Source organism: Apium graveolens, chromosome 1 (assembly GCF_009905375.1).
Source record: "Apium graveolens cultivar Ventura chromosome 1, ASM990537v1, whole genome shotgun sequence".
Taxonomy (NCBI): Eukaryota; Viridiplantae; Streptophyta; class Magnoliopsida; order Apiales; family Apiaceae; genus Apium; species Apium graveolens.
This window is the reverse complement of record NC_133647.1, coordinates 172,031,411-172,044,958: the sequence shown is the minus strand read 5'-3', so window position 1 is coordinate 172,044,958 and position 13,548 is coordinate 172,031,411. Positions and strand designations below refer to the sequence as shown.

The 13,548-nt window shown below is 34.7% G+C and overlaps 1 protein-coding gene across 1 annotated transcript; it reads left to right on the top strand.

Moving 5' to 3' along the window:
* Nucleotides 1–7,198: 7,198 nt before the first annotated feature.
* On the top strand, nt 7,199–12,986 carry LOC141721995 (E3 ubiquitin-protein ligase UPL5-like). The gene is made up of 3 exons (XM_074525018.1): nt 7,199–9,068; nt 9,993–10,582; nt 12,211–12,986. Exons 1-3 carry the CDS (start codon nt 7,331–7,333, stop codon nt 12,472–12,474), a joined length of 2,592 nt encoding a protein of 863 aa, XP_074381119.1. The 5' UTR covers nt 7,199–7,330; the 3' UTR covers nt 12,475–12,986.
* The last annotated feature ends 562 nt before the right edge of the window (nt 12,987–13,548 follow it).

Genomic DNA, 13,548 nt, shown 5'->3' with positions numbered 1-13,548 from the left:
TTTTAAAAATGATAATCCATAGTCCATGAGCTGATTTCTCATCCATAACAACTAAGCACAACAACTCCCGGCTGCAATATATTCAGCCTCAGCAGTCGAAGTAAAAATAGATTTATGCTTTTTATTGAACCATGAGACTAATCTGCCTCCCAAAAACTGACAGCTCCCTGATATACTCTTCCTGTCTATTTTGCATCCAGCAAAATCAGCATCTGAATAACCACATAATGCAAAATCAGGTTCCCTTACATACTAGAGACCAAGTGAAACAGTACCCTTGAGGTATCTGAAAATTCTCTTTACTGCAATTAGGTGTGGCTCCCTTGAATTTGCCTGAAATCTTGCATAAAAATAAATGGCAAATATAATGTCTCGCCTACTAGCAGTTAGGTATAAAAGAGAACCAATCATACCTCTGTAGCTTGTGACATCAACTGTTGTACCTTCATGAGGATCAAGTTTTGTAGCAGTTGCCATAGGAGTACTTGCAGTTGCACTTTCTTGCATATTAAACCTCTTCAGTAGATTCCTTGTATACTTGGACTGATTAATGTAGATGCCATTATCAGTCTATTTAATTTGCAAACCCAAGAAATAACCCATCTCTCCCACCATACTTATTTGATATCTTGATTGCATCAACTTTGAAAACTTATCACACAGTGTTAGATTAGTTGATCCAAAAATGATATCATCCACATAAATTTGAACTAAAAGCAAATCTTTACCTTTATTCAGATAAAATAAGGTTTTATCTATTGTACCTCTTTTGAATCCACTTTCAAGTAGAAACTGAGCAAGGGTTTCATACCATGCCCTAGGTGTTTGCTTCAGTCCATAGAGTGCTTTATCAAGTCTGTAAACATAGTCAGGATGTTTAGGATCCGCAATTCTTGGTGGTTGTTCAACATAGACTTCCTCTTCAAGTTCTCCATTAAGAAATGCACTCTTGACATCCATCTGGAAGACTTTAAACTTCTTGTAAGCAACATATTCCAAAAAGATTCTGATTGCTTCCAGCCTAGCAACAGGAGCAAATTTTTCATCATAGTCAATACCTTCATGTTGGGAATAACCTTTAGCCACCAATCTTGCCTTGTTTCCGATGATTGTTCCATCAGAATCAGTCTTATTTCTGAAGACCCACTTTATGCCTACAATTGACCTGTTCTTAGGTCTAGGCACTAGCTTTCACACTTCATTTCTTTCGAACTCATTCAATTCTTCTTGCATAACCATGACCCAATCTGCATCCTTGAGTGCATCTTCAACTTTCTTTGGTTCTTCTTTTGAAAGTAGATTGTGATATAAGCATTCATTTTAAGTTGCACTCCTTGTCTTTACACCATCATTAGGAATTCCAATGATCATATCAGGAGTATGATATTTAGTCCATTTTATGGCACTGGGAAGTGTCCTTCTGGAGCTAGATGCTCCCCCTGAATTGTATGCCTCATCAAATGCATTTGAGGCTCCCCTTGAATCTGTTGTGTTATCTCCTGATGAAATATTGGGACTTGACTCATGTTCATCTGATGTTGAATCAACATTGGATTCTGAGAGATTAGATTGAGAAGAACCTTGAGATGATTCTTCAGTGTTAGTACCATAAGCTGACCCTTGTTGTTTCCCCCCCTCAACATGTGCAGGTTCATTAGTACAATGATTATCTTCAGAATCTGAAGGACTATCAGGATTTGGATCATCAGGATTTGACAGTTCATTAGAGTTTGATCCAGATTCCAATAATGCATTTTCATATGCAAAGATTATATTTTCATGAGTGTCTTCTTCAAAACCAGGAATCTTCCTATCATCAAAAGATACATTTATGGAGACAACTAGAGTATTTGTTCTCAGATTAAAACTCTGTATGCTCTTGATGGTGAGTATCCAACAAAGATTCCTTCATCAGCTTTTGATTCAAACTTTTCTAGCTGATCAGAATGAGTTCTCAAAATAAAGCACTTACATCCAAATACATGAAGATGTTTGAGACTGGGCTTCTTATCTTTCAGCATCTGATAAGGAGTAACACCATGTCTGTTACTTCTCGGAATTTTCACTTTATGAGTGGATCCATTTTCAATTTGCCTTCTGTGATCCAGAAGAATTTCTGGAGCTTCATCCTTCCTGTGTAGAAAATAAACCCAAGTATATCTAGTGAAATCATCAACAATTACGAGTGTGTACCTTTTCTTGTTGATGGACATTATGTTCACTGGTCCAAAGAGGTCCAAGTGTAGCATGTGATATGGCTCAGAAATAGAGAATTATGTTTTTCTTTTGAAAGATACTCTTCTTTCTGTGGACTTTTGGCAAGCATCACAAAGACCATCAGATGAGTATAGCATATTTGGTAATCCTCTTATCAGCTCCTTCTTGGCAAGTTCATTGATTGAATTGAAATTGAGATGTGAGAGCTTCTTGTGCCAGTTCTGGTTCTCATCTACTGATGCCTTAGAGATAAGGAAAGTAGCTTCTTTCTCAAGACTTTCATGTAGCCTTGCTTCATATATGTTACCATGTCTTTATCCTATCAAGACAATTTTCTTTGACTTGTTATGAACAACTTCACAGTGTGAGTCATAGAATACCACATGATAACCTCTGTCAGTGATTTGACTGATGCTGAGAAGATTGTGCTTCAGTCCTTCCACCAGAGCTACATTTTCTATTGTTATCTTTCCAATTATCAAGTTGCCATATCCCAGAGCGTGTCCTATATTTCCATCTCCATAAGATACATCTGGGCCAGCCTTCCTCTCAAATTCTGACAGCATGGATTTATTTCCAGTCATGTGTCCTGAACATCCACTATCCAAGACAAGTGTATTATTCTTGTTACCCTGTAATCAGAAGAATAATTAATTAGAAGGATTTTTAAGGACCCACACTTGTTGGGCCCTCTTTTTGGATAACTTAAGCCTTTGTGTGTCAGGAGTACTTCTGACAGTTTTTCCTCTGTCAGGATTTATCTTGTCAGAAACAGATTTAGTAGAACCAAAAGAATTAAGCACACAAGTAACTTTATTAAATTTAGGCAAAGGTTCATAATAGTTGTGATACAGCTTATGATAGGAACTACAAGTATAAATTGAATGCCAACTACTACCACAATGAAAACAAGGATTTTGTGGTTTATAAAATACTGATCTACCTCAGACTCAAGAATAGCAGTTTTCATTTTCTTACTCCTCCTGCAATCAATAGCAAGATGATTAGTATTTCCACAGTTAAAACAAGTTTTTCTTGGAGCATTGGGAACAACCTTATAATTAGAATCCTTAGAAATAACTTGCTTACCATTCATGTTTCTTATAGGACTTTTTACTTGAGATTTGTCAGTAACCTCAGATAATTTCTTTTTCAATTGCCTTGTAGACAAAAGTCCTATGTTCTTTTCTTTCTTAACAGTTTTAATGGTTTCCCTGCTTTCCTTTCTTTGAACCCTTTTCTTACTAATTTTTCCTGTGATCCTGATGTTGAACCATTTTCAAAGATAGATTTAGGTTCATCGGCTTCTGAAGAGATAAACTTAACAGGAGTCTTAAGGGAAATTTTAATTTCCAGTGTCAACATCTTTAATTCCATCTTTATAGCCAAGGCATTCTTTCCAGTTTTTCTTTGAGATCATCTCATGAACCTTTTTGCCTGAATCAGTCCAGGCTTTAAGGTTTTTTCTCTCATTTTCTAAATCTTTTTCTTTCATATTGTATCTAGCCTCAAGGATCTTTACTGTATGTGTAGCTCTCTCACATTCTTTCTTTAAATCGATCTGATTTATTAAGTCAGACTCTAACTGTACATTCCTAGACTTTAAGATCTCAATTTCAGTTATAATTCTATCATTTACTAGAGTCTTATTCTTAAAATTACCATGCATAGATTTAAGAATAGATTTCAATTCAGATATATCTTTAGTATCAAAAGAGAAGAAATGAGCTAATACCTTAGACTTAGAGGAAGTAGGATCATCAAATCTAGCCATCAGTGCATAGCATGTGTCTTCATTTTTAGAATTAGAGGAGTCCATCCAATTCTTGCTTGATATAATCAGGGCTTTGTTCTTTCCTTTGTCATGCTTTGTCTTCTTGCACTCTATAGCAAAGTGACCAGGTTCATCACAGTTGCAGCACTTGATTTTTGTCCTGTCTACCCTTCCAGCTTTAGAGTCCTTTCCATCTCTTCTTCCAGTTGACTTCCTTTCACCTCCAGTGAACTTCTTCTTGAAGCTTCTATTCTTCTTAGACTTCCTGAATTGCATCCTCTTGAAGCCCTTAACCAGCAATGCAGTCATTTGCATGACATCAGAATATGTCATGTTCTCATCAGTATCATCATCAGGATTTGATGATGAATCATCAGTATCTGATTCTGGCAGATTGTACTTCTTCCTTACAACTTCAACAGACCTTTCTTTTAAAGCTTTATCATTCACTTTCAAAGCAACTGATTTTCCTTTATTGCCTTTCCTCTCTTTCCTTTGCTGGACTTCCAAGCATGAGTTCTCAACATGCCATAGACTTCATCCAGATTAATTATTTCCAAATCATACTGATGTCGTATGATTGAAGTTTGAGTCTCCCATTCTTCATTCAAGTCTCTCGGAAACTTGGTGTTTGAATCCTCTCGATCATACACCTTTCCCACCAAAGACAGATTGTTGAGCAGGGTCAGAAATCTGTCATAGATGTCAGTGAGACTTTCATCAGGCTTGGCCTCAAAGTGTTCATATTCTTGAATCATAACAGCCCTTCGTTCTTCTTGATGGTCATGGTTCCTTGACATTGAGTTTCAAAAGTATCATAGATCTTTTTGGCAGTCTTGTAGGCTATAAACCTGTTTGACATCACAGAATCAAGACTGTTATTCAAAATGTTTCTTACCTTTGCATCTTTCAGCACAGCTACTTTCTCTTCTGGTGTCCACTCACTCTTCTCCTTCAACTGATAATGTTCAGCAACAGTAGGAGTTGCAGGCACCAGTTTTGTTGGCATGTAGGGTCCGTCATTAATTACGTCGAGATAATCTGGATCTGTAGCTTCCAGGTGCATGAGCATCTTCACCTTCCATGTAGGATATTCAGTCTTTTTCAGAATGGGAATTTTAATACTTTCATACTTGTTCAGAGACATGTTTAGATCACTTCTGATTGTAAGTTTATCAGTTTGCTCTGATACCAATTGTTGCCCAGTAAAGATACAATTGTTTAAGGGGGTTGGATACAATTGTATAAATGTTTCGAACAAGTAATAAAATATAACAGCTTTTTATATTTCTGATAAAAACTGTTACAAAACTCTCTCAAGAAATACTGATGTTCTTGAAAGCTGCTAGGTCGTATGATGCTCGAGATCGATACGCTATGTGATGACCTAAACTGTGTTTATATACTACACAGCTACAACTAAACAATTTAAGATATGATTTATCAAAAGCTTACTTAAACTGATACATATCTTCAAGTGAATAGATAAAGTCCTATAACTCAGACGTAAAAGATATCTACTCCACAATACAAGGAACAGAACAAACCTTCTAAGCTGACTGTCTCCAGATATTGACGACATCCAAATGCTGATGATGTGTCAAATCCTGACGACACATCAAATACTGATGACATCCGAACAGTCAGATCATGAGCTTCTTTTGATCATTGAGAACCAATACGTAACATAAAGTATATTTGAGTTGTAATAACATATATTACATTTTGTACATCGTTTCTAAGGCTATAACGTTTTTGTGCGAGTGAGAGGTTGGGGTCTGTGATATGGAATTATTGGATTATTGAGTCAATACAGGTTATACATGATTGAAGGATTGCGTGACGATCCAGATTCCTGACCCCGGATTTGGGGGTGTTACATATACTTTGATGCCAACTGACGTAACATAGAAGCAACGAAAAATTAAGTGTTAATCCTCGTATGAAGTCTTACACGAGAAATCATTCAACATCATGAATCAACAAAGCAAATTTTGAATCTAAAAGAAAGAATTTTTGAATTCACGAGAATGAAAAGATAATTCTCTAGGGTTTTCACTTTTATTTTATATAATCATTTGTTACGACATGGTAGTTCATATACGGATACATGACCCTAACTAAAATGTAAAAAAAATAAGAAAATAGTGCGATCATATAATTTATCATATTGAACGTATGAGGTCAAATTAAGGATGATTATATAATTTATCCTGATTAGGTCGAATTTAAGGTTCTTAAACTAATTAAGACTCTTGTTATATGATATTAGGTCATATAATTTCCAACTAAGTAGATAAATATTATGGTCGACTCACCAATTAAGACTCAGATAATACATGACTCCCTAAATAAGTTATTTCAAAATAAGGTCGGCAAGTCTAGAACTTGGTCAAATAGAGAAAGCAGCTTGCGACAGACATACGTTGGACATATATAGCAATGATGTATAACTAGTAATATGTTAAAAATATATTAAAGCAAATATTTAGGAAAATGTTAAACCTAGAGCTGGTTCTTAGTTTACTGAGCAAATTGAAAGTGAAAAGACAAAACTGCCCATATACACACATAATTCAACCCCTAAACCAACACTTTCTGTGAGGGCAGTTTGATCTTTTAGTTTCATTTCGTTCCGGAAATAATAAATATGCTCTGTATTTAACATTTCCCAACATTTATATCTAAAATAAATTAAAGACATAGTTACGTTCAAATAAATATATTTTATAATAAATATGAAAATAATAAATTATTTATGAAGGATATATATACATTTTAAAATTTCGTTTAAATTTTTTGGAGTATTCTGGTGATAGATGAAGGTGATTGATCTCTTCTTTTACATATTAGAGATAATGAAAGATGACTTTAATATTTAAACAAATTACTAAAATTAGCAATATATCCTTGAAAGCGGAGTATATTTTTGGTTAATTATGTAATACGTAAAGCGCAACGTAATCATAATAACTTTTATGTTTAAACAATAGTATCTATGTTATTGAAATCGAGCAGATATACCGTTGACAGCTATAAATGTAAAGACGCGTATAGAATATGAACAAAATATACGAAACGTATCCGTTTAAAAAAGTCGCGACTTATCGGTAAAGGTGTAAGCAATTCCAAATAATTTATAAAGAAAAAAGTAGCGACTTATCTGCAAGTACTTTGAAAAAATTTGAATAGCCATGAAGAGTTTTTAGCATTTTGACATTTAAACCAACACACATGGTGTGAATAAGGTTTTTCTTCAGGCAGTGAGCTCTGAAATTATCCGCGTCATTCATATCTAAAATCTTGTCCTCGATATTAACGTTCATTCTTAAGCACACTATGTCTCCCGTCAATTGTTTTCAACAACAGCAAAGTTGTAAGCGTAAGGTGGACGATTATGCCCCTGGTGAATGTTCTGCATCCGTTAAAATGAGACTCGACGTTAACAACTTCTCTTGCAAATCTTTCTCTGGCGAATTACCTTACCATGAGGTGAATTCAACGGTTCCTGTAGCTCGATCAACTGAGTGTTTAGTTGAGTCTTCGAAATCAAATTCTAGCGTGCAGTTCTTTGTAAGGATGTTCACGGGAATGAAAACATTATTCGTTCGAGCAGATGCTAATGATACGGTCAAGTCCGTTCATGAGTTAATACAATCAACAACTGGAATCCCGATTACAGAGCAAAGGTTGATTTATCAGAGCAGGCAGCTTTATTTTGAGCAAACCCTGGGGGAATGCTGTATTGAGCAAGATGCTGAATTAAAGCTGGTTGGAATCATGCGGAGTACTGTTTATCCGAAAGCGTATCAGTTGATTAATGAGATGGTTTTGTTGATGTGTGGTTTGGGTAAAGGGGGATCGGTGGATGCAGTGAATTATAATGAAGCGCAGAAGGTGATCAAATGTAACTTACTGAAATATTTGAAACAATTGCCGACAAATGATCATGGGAAGGCTGTAGAATATTTGCAGGTATTTCTGTCTTCTGGTGCACCCGGTGCTTTAGCTTCGTGTTATAAGTCTCCAAATAATAGGGTATTTGCTGCGGACTTGATAAAACAGTTAGTTATGGCGATTTATAGTTTGCCTAAAACTTTGTATCAACAATGTGCCCCTATTTTGCTAGTGATTTGTAAGGTATTGCGTGGTACTGCATTGTACCAGCATAGTGCATATATTTTTTGCCGAAATTATCTCTGTAATATGATGGGACATGTTAAAATTGAGAGACGAAAAATCAGAGGAGGAAGAAGTAATAGTCATCTTGTCCTCTTCACAGATATGGTAAATTTTATTGGTGAGGCTGCTTCAAGGATAATTATTTATATGCATGCTGGGTCAAGGTCAGATACCTCGCATTTTCCTTTGATGAGCGATGTCATTTCTTTAAAAACCTTTTTGTTTCCTGTTATAAGGTTTATCAAAGAAGAGATTTTCAGGAGAGTTAGGTACGGAAATCCTCCCAATGATGGGTATTTAAATATGTCGAATGAAGAATATGGAGTTCTTGGAGATATTTTTAATAAATTGTTGAAAAAGATAGATTTCTGTCTGCAAAAAATGGAGGGTGCTACCAGTATAGGGTGCTACCAGTATCTTGCTGTCTTAATGGAACTACATAATGTTTCTAAGATCTTTCCGGACTTAGGAAAACAATTGTGGATAACCTTACGGAATAGGAAGCGTTCTTTCTGCTACCTAATCAACACGTATGCTAGGAGGTCTGATGATTATGGATGGATTTCTGAGTATAAAGAGGTAACTAATTTTGAGTGCAGAAGGCATTTGTCTATGATGTTACTTCCAGAAGTCAAGGATGAGTATGACGAAGACCTCGTTGAAGAGATGATTATCGATAGAAAACAGTTGTTGGCGGAATCTTTTCAGTTTATTGCATATGCCGAGGCTGAAACACTACGAGCTGGTTTAGATATTGAGTTTCAAGATGAGGAAGCTTATGGCCCTGGTGTACTGAGGGAATGGTTTGTCTTAGTTTGTCAAGCCATCTTTGATCCTCAATATGCACTCTTTGTTGCTTGTCCAAATGATCGTAGAAGGTTTTTTCCCAATCCAGGTAAGCTTGGTATTTCTTTCATAATAATCTGACCAACATGTGAGTTTCTAAAAGTTTTATTATGTTTATGTTTCTGCCATTAGAATATTTTTGGTATAATATATGTAGTCTTTTCAATATTTTTTGTAAATAAGGGCCCCTTTCTATATCTTAAACTGTTTTTGGATATGTTGATGGTTATGTATTTATCGATTTTATAATGGTTCTGGAACACTAAGCTGCAAGAGAGTTAGTTCAGAATTGACATTAACTGATATTGTTAGCTGTATATATTGTAATATTGACTGCACTGTCCTTCAGTTTGACATGTGTAATCTGTTGAATCTTTTTAAGTTATAAAATAAATACATTCTGCTCAATTTTGTTTGGTTCAACACTTGGCAAAGATGCTTTTATCTTTGTAATGCCACCTAAATAGACTTTGGTCAATTTAGTTCGTTCATCCCTTGGCAGACATGCCTTGATAGTTGCAACTTGCAATGCCCCTGGGTAGGAAGTTGATTTCTTTGATTAGGGAAAAATTGCATATACATGTAGTACGATATGATTGTAGTATTTACTATCTATGAAGTGAATTAACAAATAACATGTTAGAACAAAAAGGAACAGAAGCATTGATATCAAACCTTGTTACAAAATGCTTTTAAGGTTTTAAGCTGCCTATCAGAGTTGGAGGGGAAAATGGTATCATTTTTTCACCCCAAACACCAGCTTTTATATACCTTGTGTGCTATGGTGAGAATCAGGGAATAGCTTGCATTCATCAACTTAAGATGGTCAATTTTGAATGCCTCTCTGAGTGTTATCCTTCCTGATTTTACTTTAAATTTTATACAAATAGATAAGGATGTACTTTTCAGAAAATTTTAGTTTGAGGAAGGGGTGAGTCTTGAATTAATAATTAAGGCCTGTTATGTTTTGCAGCGTCTCAGGTGAATCCATTGCACCTAGATTACTACAAGTTTTCTGGACGGATGACTGCATTGGCCTTAATTCACAAAGTACAGGTTGGTGTTGTCTTTGACAGAGCACTTTTTCTGCAATTGGCCGGAAGGGGTGTTTCTCTGGAAGATATACGAGATGCAGATCCAATATTGTACAGTAGTTGCAAGAATATATTGGAGATGGATCCTGAGATTGTTGATCAAGATGCTCTTTCTTTAACATATGCTGTAGAAACTTGCAACTTAGGATCCAGGAACGTTGTGGAGCTCTGCCCTAATGGAAAAAATACTGTTGTGACTAGTAGAAATAGAGGAAATTATATTGATCTTTTTCTTCAATATCATTTTGTAGATTCTGTGAAAGAGCAGGTCGCTCAGTTTATTCAGGGATTTGATGATATCATAGGTTCTGAAAGGCTCCGAATATCATTCTTCCGGTACTTAGAACTTGAAGATCTTGACGGAATGTTGTATGGGAGTGAAAAAGCTATATCTGTTGATGATTGGAAAGCTCACACCGAGTACCATGGCTACATGGAGAATGATCCACAGATATCCTGGTTCTGGCAGGTATGTAAATCAAAACTACTTGCTCTTTTTTATGTGAGGCTTTTAAGGAAAAGATGCTATTGTTAACTTTTTATTCATTATGAGGTGCTTGTCTTAGCTACGACATGTTAACACTATCATGCAAGTTCTGATCTGTAATCCTTTGGACTTTCTGTGCTCAATGCAGTTAGTTTTCCATATTATTTTCAAAAAAAAATATTTTTCCCTGTAAACTAGTATACCTGTATGATTGAATACATTGAATCTTTCTTTGGACCGTGAGAATCTATGAGAACCATATATTGCCTCCATCGCATTTATTTGCTCTCTTGTGGCCTAGGCTGAAAGACAAGAACTATCCTATATGATTTGTAGTAATTAGCAGTAATATTTTGGGGGGTTAATTGCAAACCGCATCCCCCGTTTGTTTCCATTTTCACTTCTTTATCACTACTTTTGATAATTGCACTTCATACCCCAAACATGTTTTGACGCTGCAAATCGCACCCTTTTGTTAAATATGACCGTTATTTTTGAAATTTTCAAAGGTATTTTAGAAAAGTAAGAATATTAAATTATTTTTAGATCTTTATTTAAGATTTTTACCCTCTAAACGATACATTCTGAAAAAATTTAAAGAACGGAAGTTGTGGAGAATTAAAAAATCTTTTCAAAACAATAACATTCAAAAAGTTTCAAAAAAATTATGAAGCCAAAATTAAATTAAATATATAATTAATGAATTTATTAAAAAATAATTATAAAATATATATATATATTGAACCTTTTTTATTTCGAGAAGATCTTTTCATTCCCAACAACTTTCGTTCTTTAAATTTTTTCAGTATGTATCGTTTAGAGGGTCAAAAACCTTAAATAAAGATCTAAAAATAATTTAATATTCTTACTTTCCTAAAATACCCCTGAAAATTTTAAAAATAAGGGTCATATTTAACAGAAGGGTGCGATTTGCAGCGCCAAAACATGTTTGGGGTGTGAAGTGCAATTATCAAAAATAGTGATAAAGAAGTGAAAATGAAAATAATCAAGGGGATGCGGTTTGCAATTAACCCTATTTTGGTACTTGGTTTGCAATTAACCCTATTTTGGTACTTATCTGTCTGGTTTCACGTTTCCCCCTATTTTTTGTTAAATTACAACTGTTGCAGTATACTTGAAACTGATTTGTTCTAGCACAATAACAGCCTTAAATTTTCAGTTTTTGAATATAAATATCCTAGTGAGTTCTTAAAGTGTTTTAGGATACCCCTCGATCTAAATGGTTATTAAAATGTAATAGTCTTTGTAGTGGCTTTCTTGTTATATGAACAACACCGAGCTGATAACTTCATATGTGAAAATGTTCTGATGAACAACATATGAGTATGTGTACTAATTAAAATGAGCATTGTTTTATTTTTCAAAAAAAAAATGGTCCTATATTTGTTTTACAAGGATAGCTTTTTTTTAGCATCAGCTTTGCCAAGTCACGGGGAAGCTCTTATTTTAACGATAGCAAAGAATGACTATAGACCTTTTTTGTTAGATCTGGAGCTTTTTAGTGTCTGAAGCACCTAATTTCTGTTTGGCATAAGAGAATCGTTATGTTAATTAATGCTTACTGTAGAATTATCCATCTCAAATTGCAGACTGTCGGGAGTATGTCAGCGGAGCAGAGAAAAGCTTTACTCTTCTTTTGGACATCACTGAAGTATCTTCCTGTAGAAGGTTTTCGCGGATTAACCTCTCGACTTTCCATCCAAAAGAGAAACGAGAGTTGCAATCGCCTTCCGTCGTCTCAAACATGCTTTTACCAGTTGAGTTTTCCCCCTTACCAATCATTAAAAGTCATGCATGATCGTTTAAGCATCATTACTCAGGAGCATGTTGGCTGCAGCTTTGGTACTACTTGAAATAAACCTTACATGGTGAGATAAATTATCTCTTGGCTGCACATACTCTGGAGCATGTTTGTGCAGATTTTTACTTGTTGAAAGTAGCCTCACATCTCGGGATAGAATTTTTTTGGCCGCACAATGCAAATATTTTACGCGTTACAGGAGCATTTTTGGTGCAGCTTTGGTACTGTTGAAACAAACATCACATTCCGGGATATAAATTTGGTCACATACAAATATTGATACAAAGCTTAAAGACATGCAAAATCATCTACTCTTCATTACACAGAAGCATATTTGCTGCAGCACTGGTACTTGTTAAAACAAGCCTTAGATATAGGAACAGAAAATCTTTCGGCCGCACATATACACAAGTATGTTGATACAAAGCTTGTTCATGTTGCAGAATACTCTTTGATATATAGGAATGTGTAAGAAGTTATGATGATGTTCCGTTTTCTATTGATGAATGTAGTTTGTGTGCGTTTGTTGTGAAATGTTTATTACAGTTCACATTATAAATTATGAGCAGAACAATTTCTCTGCAGTCAGATTCCAAAGTTTGCTTTTCTTGATAATCACAGAATTGCTAAATGATCTTGTGCAAGTTAGAAAGATAGAATAACATTAGTATGCCTCTACTATCACCAAGTTTCATGTGGCATGATTTTGGAAGAATGTTGATTTTTCACATTATATGTACCGGCCTGTAACCGATGCACGGATTTATTATAATATTTATAATTTTATTATTTTACGTAAATAATTTATAAAAAAAATTATTTATATATTATTGAGATTAATGAAGTTAAACTATTTACGTATTATTTTGTATATATGATTCAAATTTAGATAATTAAAATCTTAAAATGTCCTTCTACTATTGCCTATAGGTCGATTTGTCTGTGCGGGTGCAGAGGAAACTTAGAGTCTTAAATATGAGTGGTATATGTGGATGAGTTGGTATTATTTTTTTAAATATTATTTTTTGAATATTTCTTGATTTATTCATTATTTTGTTATATTATAATTTAATTTACTAAAATTTATTTTGAAAGTATTTGGATTCCTAGAAAAGAGGTAAGAAAG